The sequence below is a fragment of the Pseudorasbora parva genome, chromosome 14 (genome assembly GCF_024679245.1).
Source record: "Pseudorasbora parva isolate DD20220531a chromosome 14, ASM2467924v1, whole genome shotgun sequence".
NCBI lineage: Eukaryota > Metazoa > Chordata > Actinopteri > Cypriniformes > Gobionidae > Pseudorasbora > Pseudorasbora parva.
In genome coordinates, this window is record NC_090185.1 from 22,551,831 (window position 1) to 22,569,323 (window position 17,493).

The following is a 17,493-nucleotide window of genomic DNA, read 5'->3' on the forward strand; positions in this document are numbered from 1 at the left end:
TTAGCTACAAAATTTTGGCTACATTGTATCTACATTGGCTTGGAATACAGAAAAGTAAATTATTGAAAAACTGATACTATATAAAAAATAAGCCATGATTTGAGGTATTATTCTTGTCTGTAGCATTATTCAGAGCAGGATAAGCTCAAAGTTTGTTACTTACATTTGTGCAAATCCCTAACCTTAAGTATGAGCAACATTTATAGTGATTAGTGCCCTAGAAAGCTTTTCTAATTAAAACCGCATCCATGTTTACAGCTTTTTCTCAGAGTGTAGCCAGCTGTTGAAGTGCACAGCATGACAGTGATGGGTACTTTTCTGTGCCATCCATTTTTGTGAGGAGCATAAAGGTTGACAGGGAGGAGATACATTAAAGGTAGGGGTCCACTTCAGTTAGGTTTAATTGGGGATGAAGGACTAAGATGTATAAGACTAGAAAAAAATACTAGGCTTTGAAGTACATTAGCAAAAAAACCAAAGGCCGATATGCCCAAGCAGACGGGAATGACTACGGGGAGTTGAGAAAGACTGCAGACGGCTGTCTCCATAGGATTTTATAGGCTAAGCTTGAGACCTAAAGCTTCAGAGACTTGTTAGTTAACTAGCTACAAAGTGTGAAATGACTGACTCTTCTCGGTAAAACACACTTTGCAAGATCATTTTCACCCTCTGCCCCTGGGCTGCACACTTCATTGAAACCAGGAGGCTTTGAAAAGGATGTCAGTGCTTCAGAGCAGAGGTTCGCTTAGACAAGTGTGCTGCCAAATGCCACTCATTTCAGTGGAGCTCACAACATATTGAGCAGCGATAAAAAATATTTTTGTAAATATTTGACTTGGTGTCCATTCGGAAAATGTTGCGGTTTTTAGGCTCCCAGCTGGGATTTTAACTTGGTCAGAAGCTGACTTAAATGCCCATTGGGATTTTCAACATACAAGTAGAATTACAGGTAAGTGATACCTCATCATTGCTGCTATTTTTTTTTTTTTTTAAGTTTTTATAAAACCCTTAACATCAGTTTTATTTACTGATTAAATTAAGTGTATTTATCACCTGTTACTTACCTGATTATTAACTTCCACAGACACTGCAGTATCTGGCTCATCTGAGGATGAACATTTTTTCTAAAGGGGAATGTGACAGTACAGTAAAAGGTAAACAATATTGAGAGTGACATTGACTTGAAATAATTATAAATAATCCAGGCCCCACCCATCTCCTAAGTCCCCCAGATGCAAGCCCTGCCCTGAATGCAGGAAAGCAGACAGCAAGGCACAGCGAGTGAGAGAGAGAAAGACACCCATTTACAGCTTTACTGCCTTGTTCAGTCCGTCAGACTTGCTCTCACTGCCACCTCTATCTTATCCTCTCTTTCTCTCTGTAGTCTCTTTAAATATCTCTCTCTCTCTCTCTATCTCACACACACACACATTCAAATACACTCATTCAACTCAGCTCATTCACAGGCTCAGGTCAGGCAGCCTCACATTTCACCTGGCTCTGCCTCTGGCTGAGAGGAGAGAGCCCTGCAAGGTGCAGCCATCACACAGGACACAGGCTCCTGCAAACTCAGTCAGTTTGACTGAGGGACCTGGATGCTCTTGGACAATCTAACAAGACCGAGACGTTTCTTCAGGATGGAATCGCAGAGTTTTCATTCATCTTTCTGAAGAGAAAAACCAGCAGACAGCTAGTTACATGACCAAAGAGAAACACTCAAATTTGAAGTTGGTCAAAGATCTTTAATCTTCTCCTCTCATGTTCCTGCCAATGGGGTCTGCGTGAGGCAGAGCACCCAGCGAAGACCAGCATCATGCCGACTACTTGTGCAAGGTGCACCTTGGGAGTCTGACCCATCATGTGCAAATGGACACCTACTATCGCTGGTCTCCACTTCGACCTCACCTTCACTGGCTCAGCCCTCCCTTCTTGTCCTTTTCCCCTGGTATGCCTGTCCTTGCTCTTTCTGGCTTGCTCTGCTCTTGGAGGTTGCCCACCTGCACTGGGGCATGACCCCCTTCATGTGCTGGCACAGGGCACAAACTGCTCATGGACTCTGGAGCGGCACACGCGCAGCTACAACCACCTGGAGGGTGACGTTCGTCTGCGACGCCTCTATTCCGCCAACAAGTTCTTTCTCTGCATCGACAAGACGGGAAAGGTAGATGGCACCCGTCGGAAGAATTATGCTGACAGTGAGTAGACACCCAGTTTCTTTTCTTAATTTTTGTGATCCTACAGAAAGGGAGTGGGGCTCATTTGGTCTTTATGGTCTTACATCAACTCTTATCATTTGTGTTTTATGGCTCTTTTAGTCCTCTGCTTGACTTTTTATTAGTATGTACAAAGGTGTTGCTAGGTAGGATTTGTAATAGGAAAAACACTTCATGGGGAAGTGAAGGCCCTTCACTGTTATATTGGTCCACAAAATACTATGATTTGAAATATGGAAGTCTGTCTCAGCTTCAGAGTTAAAAAAATAAATGAAAGGTAATTGTGAATTTATATCTCATGATTGTTGCTTTATATCTCCTTATTGTAACTTATCTTATCTTGCAACTTAATATTTCACAATGTCACTTCTTGCTATTGTGATTTTATATCCCACATTTGTGAATGCCTTTTTTATGTGTATCAGTTACTTATTTTTTTTACTCCGTGGCAAAAACTGACTTCTATATTTAAATAAGGGATCATTTGAACAGGAGAGGGCTTAACTTGTTAAAACTGAACAGTAAATTCTTAATTTTTAAAAGTTCTAAAAAAAATAATCCTAATTTAATCTCAAATGTATATTGTTTGCAGTTAAGTACAGTTTCATATTATCATACAATTTTAACATGTATTCAACATTTGTTTTTAGAATCTTAAAATGCTCTGCACACATTTATTTTGCCAAAAACTAAACTTTTAGGGGTACACCAGCTTGTCACTGGTGCAGTACCCTTAAAGGGACAACTTTACTATTAACATTTACCATAGGGCTTAATAAAGAATGCCCAGTAAAGGTACTATTGAAGGTAAAAGTTTAGCTTTTTTTTCTGAGAGTGGATATACTGTACTTTTACACTTTTTTAGCCCTATTAAAAATGTTGGGTGTTTGCACATTTTAAAAAGCAGGCGCAGTTGGTTGAACGCTTACACTGATAAAATCAACCAGATGTGCCTGTCATCAGGGTCATCCCGTGCTCCTTACAAATCACTTCTTCCCTTCCTCCCAAATTTGGTTCCATTTATCTTTGCACTTTTTCAGCTGGAGTTTTACTTTATGTCATCCTGTGTCAGAGTTTCGCCATGGCTTTCCGTTCATTTGAATTTGGGATTTAACTGGTCTGGGTCATGGTGGGTTGACCATGGCTGTTGTGTATGTGTGTGCTGTTGAAAAACAGTGAGTCAGACTTTTTTCCAGGAAAGTTCCTTTAACTGCTGTGCCACTGTGCAGATCTTAACTATTGCATGACATTTGTTTACGAGTTTCATGCTCTCCACGGCTGTCTCAGATCATCTTAGATTATTGTGCTTAATACAGCTGGGTGAAATTGTACAGCCCTCAGAAGCAATTTGCTTGCACATTTACTTACCATCCTCTCATTTCCTGTCCCTCAATTAAGGTCCTGTTTAGTAAAGTGGGTCCCCTTCGCAGAAAGATATCTTGCATCCCTGCTATATCCTATATCCTTGCTTTCCATTTCCTTTCATGGTTCACAGTAGAGGACATTTTAGATTTTAACAAAAAGGGCTTTGAAATACAGGTATCATGACTTAGAATAAGAACGTTGTTTTGCATTGATCTTCTTGGTGTTGCTTTACTGCTGTCCACCTTGTCCTCTGCTTAGCCCTCAGCGTCCGTCAACACTGCTGCGTTGCCCAAACAGCCCCACACTCACGCTCCCTCTCACTTTTTCCTACTCCCGCTCCCAAACGCTCAGGTGCAAAAACAGTCGGAATTAGTCAACGGGCCCTTGGCTAATTGAGGTAGGAAAATATTGTATCAATCCCAGTGAGCTTCAGACTGGAACAGCTGAGAGAAGAGGCTTCGATGCAAAGGACTGAAAGTAAGATTGAGAGGTAAAAGGATGCAGGGGATATTATTGCATTTGTGCATGTGCATTTCCATTGAACAATATACATTTATAGTACATTTCCATACTTAATTAACACATTTTCATGCAGATGATTCCTTTAAAGTGTTGTAAATGGTCCAATAACCACAAGTATGGAAGATTGCTCAAGTTTAATTGGTTAGCAAAATAATTTTAGATAGCACTGCTTGAGCCAGGACTAAATTAAGCACCATGACCCAGAGGAAATGTCTTGCATAATTGTTAAATGATTTTAGAGCTTAACCGGCCATAAACTAGCCTTGCTTTGGCTCCAATTCCTGAAACTTGTTTTTGTACAGGAGCTGAATGGAACAAGCACTTTGAGGTTTCAGGATTCAAAGTAGATTGATGTCAATCAACTACAATAAGATTCTTATCGGTCACAGTTAATCGTTCACAGGTGGTTAATGGCCACCTAATGCAAACTATACAAGCTTATTTGACTATTATTTCACAGTTGAGTGCAAATAAAGGGTGGTAGTAGTGCTCCTGGCAGTGCTTATTGGCAGTACAAAAGCTGATACAGTCCCAATCCGTTTGCAATAAACTATGGTTTTACAAGCAGTCCAAAAATCGGTTTGTGGCAAATTATCTACTACGGTATAATGAAATATTTACAGTTTATATGTTGCTTGCCTCACCCATCAATGGAGATGCATTTTGCACACATAATGGTTTAGTTTCACCGTCCACCAGCGAGGGCTACAAGCTAGCCAGCCAAACTTTGTAGAGCTTCAAGCACTAGTGAGATCCACTTGCTACTCTATCAATAATGGCCTTGCTCAAGACAAGCTATCCATGAAATTAATACTGTAACATAAAGTGTTATCAGATTCATCATAATTACTAGTTTCCTATTTTAAAAAATTGACAAGTCAAAACTTCAACGCAATGTCCTCGTAATCACAGCCTCAGAAGTGAGTAGTACAACATTTCCGAAAGCTCCTGAAATTTCTTCTGATATGTTTTTCTAACAAGTAACTAATACTAGTAATGTAGTTTAAAACGTTTTCTCTAAAATGCCTGTAAATGTAATGAGTAGAGTGTAAAAGAATGGAAATGTCAGTCAGACTTTAAAGGTAAAGAATTTAACGATCAACCGCCACTTGATAACTTAAGTGGTTTGGAGAGCAAGAAAGTAGATCAAACTTAATCCAATGTTTTCTGTCCATTCTGTAAAAGGTTTTCATCTTAGCCAAGGTTGTTTTCTTTTACACTTTTTGTGTTGAAGGTACTTCAAAAATATTGCAGGATGACAACCAGCTTAGCTCTTTTTTCCCCTTAACATTTGGCTTTAAAAAAGAACACTGTTGAAGTCTTGGGCGTATGTGGTTGAGGACATCAAATGCTTGACTTGAGTCCAGGCAACAACACTGTGCTTAAGGAAATAAAGTCATGCGACAGGCATAATCAGAAAAGTCACTTTTGCTAAAATATGGCCACTTTGCAGTTTGCCAGGCCTTTCCCTCCGTCTCTCTTTTTCTCTCACTCTACTTCTTCCATTTCAGCTGTATTTACAAGAGTTGTGTCATATTTACCAAGTTTCCCCCGACTTTTCTGCATCTTGCTTTAGATGTTACAGTTTTCCCTTGCCGTGATTTCATAGGTGTGTTGAGCTTGGACCTGAGTCACGGGAAGAAAATCATCCACCCGTTCTGAATATATTGTGGAATTATTTAAAACATATTTCAAAAAGAGAGACTGTCAGTTCATGGATGACTAGAGGCCACAGAGGAGAGATTGTGCTCGACTGAATGCTGGAGAATTCATGAGAGGTGAAAATAAATTCACAATATTGTATTGTATCACCGTATCAGGTTTGCATATGTGTTCTTTGATTACAGACAGCTGCATTCAGAAAAGGAATTAACAGTCCTCCAGGTGTATCGAAATAAGATGAGACAGAAAATTACTTGGCTGCCTCAAACACGTGCTAAAGAGTGAGAGAGGGCATGTACTCCACTAAGGACCTTTCATAAGTACAGTAGTGAAGCTCCTGGTCTGTGACAGTTTAAGTGGTAAGGGCACATGGGTGCTAGGTGATTCCAGACGCTTCTGGAAAGTCTGGGAATGTTGCTTACATTTAGCCTGTGGGGGCCTCTAGGAGATTTTGGTGCCAGGAAAAAAAAGAAAATCCTACAAATCCAGCCTTTTTAATCCTTCCGATGGACAGTGGTCCAGAGTATAGTGAGCAAATGCTCTAAATCCATCTCTTGCCAGGTGTTTTTGGCCCTGGGAAAGTGAAAAAGATTGACACACACTGAGTGGGAGAGTTGAAATGTCCTAATTTCTCTAACCTCTTTTCTTTCCAAATGCCAGTTTTGATGTCATGAATGGATAAAAAGACGAGTTGCAATTAGTAGTGCTGCTAGGTGCAAAGAAGCTGAGTAAAACTAATTTAAAACCCTTTGCCGACTGGTTGAAGCATGCAGCATTGTTGGGGAAAGTTAAATTTAAAAGTAATGCATTGCAATATTGTGTTACTTCCTTAAAAAGTAGCTAATTGGATTACTTAGTAGGGTAAGTACTACTACTAAGGTAGAAAAGTGGAAATGTACATATTAGTACCTTAAAGATACATATTAATACTTTAAAAGTAGGTATTAGTACCTTTTCACTGTTGTACCTTAGGGAATTATTATTATTATTATTAACAAAAAAGTTTATTTTTGGCAAATGTAAAGGCCTTTTCACACCAAAAGTACAAATGGAAATGCAAATTTACATCTGTACGCTACATGATGCAGCTCAAACAAACCTTTCATCTGTTCTGGATCACAGAATAGAACACAGGAAAATAAAGTTCAACACTTCAGCAAAAATAATAAAAATAATAATAATTAAACAAATGTTATGTTTATCTAAAGTAATTTTTGCTTAACTCCTGTCCACACCACCAGCAACGTGCAGTGGCAAAACATCATGATCCTATTCATTTCAATGAAGCGCTGGCCACTTCTGGCAATACAGTTGGCGAAAGAAGTAGGCGTGGAAAGCGGCGTAAGACAAAAGTTCAGAAATGTCAACTTTATGCAAATGAGAATCGAATTTTGCGAACGACAACCAATAGGAGTGAAGACTGTCTGTGAAGCTCACGCAAGACATGACAGTTCTGAAGCGATATCGCTTCAACCACATACATGAATATATTAAAATGATGAGTGGAAAAGAAACTATCAGCAGTCTTATTGAGTTTGATTCATACAATGATAGTTTGTGTTGTTGATTATATGATGCAGTTTAGCACTGCTGCAGTTCATACTACAGTTTCCCCTGCAATGGGGCTTTAGTATGGTTGAATTGGATCATCATTCGTTGGTTAATTGGCCTGTGAAAGTATGAGTTTAATTTTTTGATAGATGAATCGTTAATCTGGTTAATGATTTAATGCACTGAGCACTGCTGTGCGCTGTTTATACAACAACGCTATCTAACTGCAGAATGTTACATTTAGATTTTTTTTTTAAACCTTGTCAAATTAGAATGATATCTTAGTTTTATATATCACATTGCTTTTTCTAAAAACGTGCAATCTACCAATAACATTAGAGCAAAAGCAATGGGAATGCCCACAAGTGTCTCACAGTACAGAGACTTAGCAGCATGCAGTGAAAATGTCACTGGCGCTGTGAATGGGGCTTTAGTATGGTTGAATCGGATCATTGACGGTTCGTAGCAAATTCATTGGTTAATGAAGTGAGATTAAATACAAAAAGTATTTGTGTAATTTAACATAAATATTTATTACAGGTTTGTGTAAAATTCTGAGTTTGTGTTTCCCTGTTTTAATGAATTTCCGCAACTGAATCATATACCGAAGCAATACTTTTTGTGGTAGTGAGATGAGTAAATCCCTGCTCACATTTAGTCTAGAACTAACTAACCGTCGTGTTCACACAGCATTCACACTTACACATGCGGACAGGAGAGCTGTCATTCAATACATGGAAAAACAGAGTAAGTTGCATTACTAATTTTAAAAAGAAACTGAGATATTGTACATATAAATGTAATGCGTTACTTTACTAGTTACTAGAAAAAAGTAATCTGATTACTTACTTTGTGTTACTTGTAATGTGGTACCCCCAACACTGTCAAGCAGTAATCCTACCATGGCTAATAGAAATCTACTAAATTTTGGAATTTCGCACAAGGTTGAAGATTTCCCCATGAGTTCAAGCTGGTAGAATTAGCCACACTAACCAAAAAAGACAAGTGCTTGGTTTGTAAGGGGCTTCTGTGTGACCCGTGCTTCATTGTTAGCAAAAATATTGACTACAGACAATAGAGAATACAACATTTCACAAAGTGTATGCATTCAAATATTTAAGGATTGAATGCACATTACACATCACCTCTGTCTTCTCATGTGCACAACCCCAAGGCTAAAATCGCATTATCTAGGTCTGTTAGTCCAACTTTGCTAAAATCCAACTGGCATGATTTCAGACTGAAATGCTTATTTCTTTAGCCTGACTGAAATCAACGTTTTAAAGCACATGTAAATGTACTTATTGTGTCACAGAGTGTCAGTCTGAATCTGGTAATCTCTGATGATATCACAAAAACAGCCAAAAATAACAGCATAAAACTCTGCCTAGTTTCGTGATGACTCAGCTAATGCAATATACATTTACATTTAAAGGTTGAGCACTCTATATACCCAGTGGTGTAATTACTGACAGGCAGTCTCATGGTTCAGAAGGTATTGCTCCGCTTCTCTCATCTTCGCTAGCCAAACGGTAATGTTTGCAGAAAATTGACCCGAGACCATTTTTTCCTGAATGAGAAGTCATTAGCACTGTTATTATTATTATAACTTTTTGTGAGGGATGTAAAACAAGTATTAATTAGATCAGTTGGGAACCCACAGCTTGGCTAAATCATGCAGTGCCATATGCTGACTAACATCTGCCAAAGCCAACACAGTCCACCTCTCTTGGCTCTGAGGCGAAATTAAACAGACAGACAGACTCGGCCTCATTGTGACTAGGTTCAGGCACTAGGCAGCGGCAAATTGGAGCACCCTCTTGGGATTGTAGTCGCTCTGAATTGACCTTTTGATTAAAGCTGTTCAACTTCAAGCTTAGGTTAACCCAGACGGTGTGTATCTTGGAGACTCTGAGCGACTACTGTGGGATTCCCATGCATGCGTTTATATTAATTTGAGATTTACACATTCTTTGCCAGTCACAGTATACTGTGGTAACATTAATGTCCAAAACTGCCATTTTGGGATAAATATCAGAAGTCAAAATGCAGGCTTATTAAACTGATTTCTCTTAGTCTGAAATGACAGGATTATTGACTTTTGCTGCAAGTCTCCCATTGGGTTTCCTTGCAAGTCCATTGTATTTGTAAGTTGTTCACCTCATGTCTTGGTGATCTAAATTGATTCTATTTATCATTTGTCTATTTATAATAGTTGAAGTGAATAGAGGTCTTGCAAGCTCAAGTTTCTAATCAGACCTAAAATCTAAGGAAACTCCTTATAAAATATGGAATGGTGAGAATGTGACACACACCCAGTGCACGTCTTTACACTCTTATACATCTGATTGAGTTGTAAAAACAGTGATAAAATGAGTCACTAAAAACAGGCCCACCCTTCATCTGTCAGAGGATTCGTATGGCTAACACTGGAAGACTTTGATCACATCATTTAAAATAGTTTCTACTGTAGATATTTTAGTTCATTGCATATTGTGCTGTACAGGAAGTTATAATGTATTTTGTAATAATGTAATGTGACGATGAATTTTGGCAGCTTTTGATTTATAAAATCCCATGATATAAAACATTTTAGTGTGAAGGTTGTGAATGACACACACTGGTCTTATGTTTGGAAGTGTGTTGCACAATTTGCTGCCAACATAATCATAGTTATAAAACAATGTGTGTATATAAAAACAACATGACAACAAACAACAATATAAAAGCAATATCACCATGGTAGCACAGTTTATTCAGAGTATATTGTATTATGTGATAAGACAGTACAATTCTCTGCACAGCGTTTACTCCAAACCCTATGTTGAACAGTAGATGGTGAGATTTAGAAACTCTTTCCATACCTTATCATAATCTGGTTGTTTGCATTAAATCAGACATTGGACAACCACAAAAGTAGGTCACTATGAAGGCTGAATGTTTCAACAGCTTTATCTCACCACGTAAATATATAAAAAATTATGATGTGCTGAAATGTGCCTTCCTGAAATGACAAATAAGGGCATTGTTATTGAGCCCATTCAACATAAGCTATAAGCACACATAGGAATTGACCCATGGTGTAAACTAAATTGGTGTTTCTACACTTAAGCAGTTTATATGATTTGATTTGACTATTAAAACTTGAATCAGATTTCAGCAGTGAATAATAATGATTTACAAACCTCACAGTTTGCTTCTTCATTGCTTGCCCACGACCTTCCACCAACATTTTGGCAAGCATACTACACTTGTGACCACTATCCTACTGGGATCATTAAGAAGTTGTCAAGACTGATAGATTATCTCAATTTCCTGACACATTTTTCTTTTTGTCTTGCCCCATCATCATTCAGTTGGGATTCAATTTATTTTCCCACGTGCACTTCAATTTCTGTTTAGTTTCCTGTGTGGCCAATTAGCTGAATCAACATTTTCAGGATGTAAGCTGTTTGTCAATTGTAATACTCTCATCTGCAAGTTAACACATAGCAGAGCACACTGTATGTTTATGTATTTATTCTGCTTTCTGCATGCTTAATCATGGCCAGACCGCAGTTTACAAATGAGATGGTTCTTTTTATACATACAGGACAACCCGTGTAGTTCAATTCATGAACAAATGACTCTTATGAACTGGTTCTTTGTGTGTTTTTTTGTTTTGTTTTGTGTGTTTTTGTTTCACTAAAGAGTTTATCAGAGCAGTTACTGAATTAATATTTGACACACTTCCGAACTGCAAATTATCATTATTAATAGTTTATTTATCAGTATTGGCAGTATTATTGTCACTTGAAATGTTGATTTGAAAAAATTAATTAACCTCAAGACCAATTGGTTAAAATAATTTAAAACGGCTCAGAGCACTTTTCTGAGCCTTTTTCAATTATTTTAACCAATTGGTCTTGAGGTATTTTTTTGTGGATATATATAGTCTCAAGTTCAAACAGGTGTTCTACCACAAAAATACTCATGCAAGGAATAGTTCACGCAGAAATGAAAATGATCTCACCCTCAAGTTGAGGATTTATGACTTTCTTCTTTCAGCAGAGCACAATCAGAGTTATATAAAATAATTTCCTAGCTCTTCTCAGCTTTGTAATTGCATTGAATAGAGTCTGAGTTTTTGAAGCTTTAAAAAATGCATCCATTCATCCATCATAGAAGTAATCCTTAACCCACTACAAGGCCTTCTGAAGAAAAGCGATCTGTTTTTGTAGGAAAAAATGTCCATATTTAAAACTTTGTAAACTATAATCACTGTCTTCTGGCAATGGCTGTACACATGTTCACGAGTTGAGTTCCAGCAGAAGGGTGAACTCTGACCCAATGAAGGGCACAGCTCCTTTATATCAAAATCCTCTGACATGCTTCTTCAAAACTTCTAGTTTTAGACTCAATTTGTGACCAGTGTTGTTGTTTTTTTATCTATCCTCTGCACATTTACATCCGTCAATTTTCACCTAAGCTTATGCTACACCTACAGTACATCATATGTCAAAAGTTGGGTCAGAGGTCATCAATCCACCAGAAATCAACTCTCTTGTGATCATGTGTACGGCTATTGCCAGAAGCTAGTAATTTATACATTTTTAAATATAGATATTTTTCTTCTAAAAACCGATCAATTCCCTTCAAAAGGCATTTATTAACCCACTAGAGTCATAAGGATTCATTTTATGATGGATGGATGGATGTGGTTTTTGGAGCTTAAAAAACACTATTCAATTCCATTACAAAGCTGGGAAGAGCCTGGATATATTAATTAATATAACTCCACTTGTGTTTGGCTTATGGGATTATGGTAGCCTGAATGCCAGCCGAATTTAGCGCCGCCCACAAAATTTTTAGATCGGGCAGTTCGGTCTGGCCTTGCTCTATATAGTAGTGATTATCTCCGAACAGAAACTGTTTGGACCAATGAAATCATCAGGGCGGGCTTTAGACGATGATGGACAGATGATCAACAGTAATGTAATTATGCACGTCATCAAAGGGGCTTGGATTATATTTTTTCGAATCCTAAATGGAGAGCTTGTTTGTATGCATTCACCTTCACAATTTCTCTCAGAAATGATGATCATGTTGGGTAAGTACTCTGTGTATCATTAAATTATTATTATTATTTTTTTACAACACCGGCAAAGATTGTGTATTCCAGCATGATTTCAGCTCGCGTGCAGACAGGGTTGCCAAGTTTTTACAACAAATCCCGCCAACTACTAGCCCTAAACAATAGCTTCTCAGGGGGTTCTCCGGGCGTTTGGGGGGTAAAATGTGTGTTATTTGGGCAAGGTTGCCTGCTAAAAATTCGCACTCATGGGTCTATATATCACATAATAGTCGCTTCAACCCGCGGACATAAAAAACAACCCGCGGGGAAAAAAAACGCGGACTTGGCAAGACAGTGCAGTTGAACTCTGTTGACATTTGACAATGCGTCGCTTCGTTGCTCTGATTGGTTGAAGCTCTATCCAATTGATGGCTTTCCTGGTTCGGTTGAAACACGCCCAATAATCACAGCCCAATGGAGCAGTTTCAGAATCATATTCTGACTAGAATTGAGTATGACCACATCAGGCTAGGATTATGGGATAATTTTCCTTAGTAAAATAATCATTTAACAATAAACATGTTCCACAAAGTTTGTCAACCAAACAGACCTTTTGTCTTCATTTTGAGCAATGTACTTATATTTTATATTTTATATTTTAATTTATGGATTTGATTGAAATATGATTCTATATTTATTTAAAATAAATGCCAATTTTTATATATTTTATTATATGTTACGAGCTCAACACCAAATGATGCTAAGTCTGATGTTAACGCTCTTAAAACAAGGGGAGATGTTGTCTTAACTCTCTGTGCTGTTGATATCAGTTCCGAAGTTTCAGGTGTGCTCCGATCAGAAAGTTGCAGACCAAGGTTGAGTGGACAAGGGCCAGAAATCCCCCATGGAGGATAGTGTTAAGGTCAAGGCCTCTCTCACTAGCTGAGTGATTTGACAGATCTGACAAGAAGCTGATTGCCCCTTTGTGCTGCCTGTCAACTTCCTTTTCGGTCCGTCTCATTTCAGTGCTTTGAAACACAGAGTGAGCTCCAGCCATGGAAAACATCCCGCTTTGGATTGACCAAGTGGAACTCCTTGTCTAGGCTCAGTTGGCCATGTTTCAAGTACTACCTTCTCTTCTGTTGTCACCGAAACACAACATTTGCAACTATGTTGCTATTTTTAGATTAAGTTTTTTGTCTAATGAGAGTAGAACGGGTGATGTAATTGATTTGTTTGCTAGATTATGATAATTGTTATGTGTGAAAACTAGTGTTAAACCCTCTAGACTCACTTCAGGAGAAGTTCAACCACAGCTTTGTTTGAATAAGTCCTACATGTATTTGCAATGGTGAGGTGCTATGGTGAGCCTGTTTTTAGTAAGGACGACTGCATCTGCATTTTGGCAGGTGTACGGTTCTTCTCTCATGCAACTTGGTGCAATTAACCACATTTCAACAATGACCTCAGCCTTAATCCTGGGCCTTTTGATAGTGCTGGGTGCAGAAAACAACAGAAGCCTTGAGTCACAAAATAGCCCTTGAATCTGCTTGTAACTATGCGTACGGGCCATTGATGTCTACTCGCTTGCTGGCACAGGAAGTGATGCGTGATTTGGAGGCATTGCTGCACACCCTCTCCTTGATTAAAGAAAAGCCCATTTATGGGGGTCTGCTTTCTTTCCGTGCCACCTCACTCCTTTTAGTACCTCATAAGACCAGCCACACCAGACCATGTCTTCGTTAACCTCTTGCGCCTTGACAGTCCTCACGACAGAGGCACCGCTTGCCCTCCGGCATGCTAAAACTCTTTGTGGGTGGGTGATTGTCTGCTAGTTTTTTCAATGAGAAAAAATGCTAGCAAGGGAACCATCCTAAGAGTTCAGTTTCACATGCGAAAGAAGCCAGATACGTACTATTCAGCCTTTAGGAGCAATAGAAATCTGTCTTGTTGAAGGTCTGGCCTATAGTTTGCGACCACCTGTGCAGTTATAGCAACCTTAACATCAAACGAGATGCATTTCTTTACAAAAGCAACATATTTTGGAGTATTTGAGTCAGTTTAATTTTATTGCACTGGCAAATTTATTTCACTTGTATTAAGTATAAACCAGAAAAAAAATCTGCCAGTTCAGTAAAACAAAACACATGGTACGAAAAGACACATTTTCTTTGAGAAAAGTTGGCAGGATAAACATTTTAATTCATACAAACTTAATGTTAATGCGTCTGCTCAAACATTTGAATGTTGTCAGTGTGACAGATTTGTTTACAGAGAGGCATCCTAATTTCTTTTCCAACGCCGTTTGAAAGAACTGCCTAACCAATAAGATTTGCGCAAAAAGTTGCCTAACCAATAACCAATTGCAGTTGGTCCGGTTGGTAGTTCAAAGGTGTTTACCAGCCGGAGCTAACTTTTCCAGAAAGTTTGGTTTAGTAAGCTGTTTCGAAACCCCCAAAACAAAATCTCCAACAAACTTTGTTTCGGCCTGATTTAGTTTGAAATAACATCACATCAGTTTGTTCTTCAATTTAGCTTGAAGTGTATTGTATATTTTGGTGAGCAGAAGAAGTGATTGCTGTACACAAGGTGTCTCAGTATATCCCATTGTGGACCATACAGTGAGTAAATCGGACATTCTGGGATCTTGCTTTAAGAGGTTGATGATGTAATTTGGCCTCTGACCCTGGATCCATTGACTCTGGAAGTGGCCTCTTTATCTGGGACAGTAATTGACTAATGAAAGACTTCCTGTGCCTTGTGAGAATCTCTCATCTCGGAGTCAAAAGCAAGGTCTCATTTCTAAATCTTGATAACACACATGTAATAAAAAAAAACTTTGTTTTGAATTCAATGAACCAATAGATTTGCACAGATTTAGTCATTTGTGCATATTAGTTGAATATGTGTACATAAAGCCACGCAATTCAATACAAATACAAATCCCAGATTTAAAGTTCTCAATGTGTGTCTTTCAACCTTTCAGCCACAAACTTCACGAATTTACAAAAATGAAACAATTCTACAACATCAGTTGAACCAGTCATGACAGAAAGAGCCATCTTTAAATTTCGACAAGGCAGACAAAGTGACATAAAGAGACTTGGGGGCCCTGGCAAAGTCTCGCTTTGTCCCCACCTGACCCCTGCTCTCCTTCCTGGCCTCTGCGCCTCTCACCTGGGCCGTCTCTCTGTGTGCGGGGGGTAACGGGATACCTGTCACTGGCTCTAATGGCCTTTGAAGGACCTGGCTAATCCCAAGAGCTTGCATTCAGCGAGCCATAAAAGCAAAACGAGGCCAAGGGCAGGCCCCTGAAACTGTAACAGCCCTGAATTGTGTGCGAGGGAACGTCACCCAAGTGTGCAACCCTGGCAAATGAGTATGATAATGGACTCTCAACTGAGTTAAAGTGCCTTGATGCTTGTGGTTCAAATTTGCACAACTTCACTTGCCGACACAATGGTAACCCGAAAAGCTTCTGTATAAGGGCGGCCTAAGGGTGCACATTATATTGATACCATATCGGTTATCGGCTGATATTGGATATTTAATTGTGCATATTTAGAACCAATAATTTAACATTTTGACATTCTAACATTTAAAGTTCATCTTCAAGAACATTTTTTCAAAAACAATATTTGTTTAATCTGCATTGTAATCTATAATATTCATTGTAATCTTTAGCAAATGTCATGATGAATATCCTGTCTATTTTCATATGTTTCATATTGTACAATTTTCATACTGTATCATGTAGCATTTTAAAGTTGACTTTAGTGTTTATTTTTTTCAGACAAAATAATTATAGAAGTTAGCTAGTAATATTTGCAGACCTTTCCCTTTATATATTTGTGTATGTGTTTTCTATCCCTGTGGGGACCTAAATTGAGGTCCCCATGGGTACAAAAGCTTATAAAATATACAGAATGAGTCCTTTTGAAAATGTAAAAATGCAGAATGTTGCGTGTGATGGATAGGTTTAGGGGTAGGGTGTGTGTAAGGGGATAGAATATACAGTTTGTACAGTATAAAACATTACATCTATGGCGAGTCCCCAGAAAGATGGCACACCAGATGTGTGTGTGTGTGTGTGTGTGTGTGTGTGTGTGTGTGTGTGTGTGTGTGTGTGTGTGTGTGTGTGTGTGTGTGTGTGTGTGTGTTATAATAAGGATCATCTTCATGGCTAAGAGTATTTGGGGTAAAGTACTGTAGATCAGCATTAAGGATAAATGTCATTTTCCAACCATAACTCTTTGGTGCATATATAGAATAGAAAATGTTTTTTTTATTTTTTATTTTTTTTATTCCTTATTTTATTCAGTACAGCTTGATTGAATATGACATGCACTTTATTATACTGGAGCCCTATGAAACACATGGTGAGAAGTAAAGACCAAGTCTGAAACAGATGTTTCGCATTACAGCCAATGGACATTTATGAGACTGGACAGTAAATGCTTGGCAGAGTTATTTAATTTCAATGTGTGTGACATGGTCAAAAATATTTTTATGTGATTTTTAATTTTTTAAATATGGTGCAGATTTCATCACCTTTCACTTGAACTATAGCACTAGTTCCTATTTGCTTTTGTTCATGTTGACTGAAATATGTAAATTAGTACATATTATATCTCAGTAGAGAAGTGCATGTGTGCTGCATTAACGGCATTCAGGCGTGAACTATATTATATACCAATAGTTTAGACCTTTTTATTTATGATATTGGATATTTAAGCACTTAGTCACTAATAATTCGCAACTCTTTTAAATGTGATCTTTAGCAAATCTCAAAAGGAAATTATTTTCCTTTTGAGATTTGTTTTTGAGATTTGTTTTTATTAAGCTGTAAAGCATTTAATATGCATTTTCTATAGCATATTATGCATTTTCTATAAATTCACTATAGCATTTCAAACTATTGATTTTTTTTAATTTATTTTTTTTAAATGGTCAAAAATGTATCAGAAAGTCTCATGGGCAGACAGGCGACATATAGGACTTGAGTTTGAATCCCAGCTTGTGGACCTTTCCCAATCCCGTCGCCTTTCTCCTACTTTGCTTCTGTAATATCCTGTCACAATAAAAAATAAATCTAAACATTTTTTTTATATTGGCTGTTAAAAATGT

The 17,493-nt window shown here is 38.0% G+C and overlaps 1 protein-coding gene across 1 annotated transcript in view; it reads left to right on the plus strand.

Annotated features, from left to right (window-relative positions):
- The first annotated feature begins 1,337 nt into the window (after positions 1-1,337).
- The window catches only part of fgf22 (fibroblast growth factor 22), a 33,542-nt gene continuing 17,386 nt past the window's right edge, over positions 1,338-17,493 (plus strand). The window contains exon 1 of the mRNA XM_067414809.1: positions 1,338-2,195. Coding sequence (XP_067270910.1) covers positions 1,859-2,195 — 337 coding nt within the window. The 5' untranslated portion in view covers positions 1,338-1,858. The remainder of the gene's footprint in view (positions 2,196-17,493) is intronic.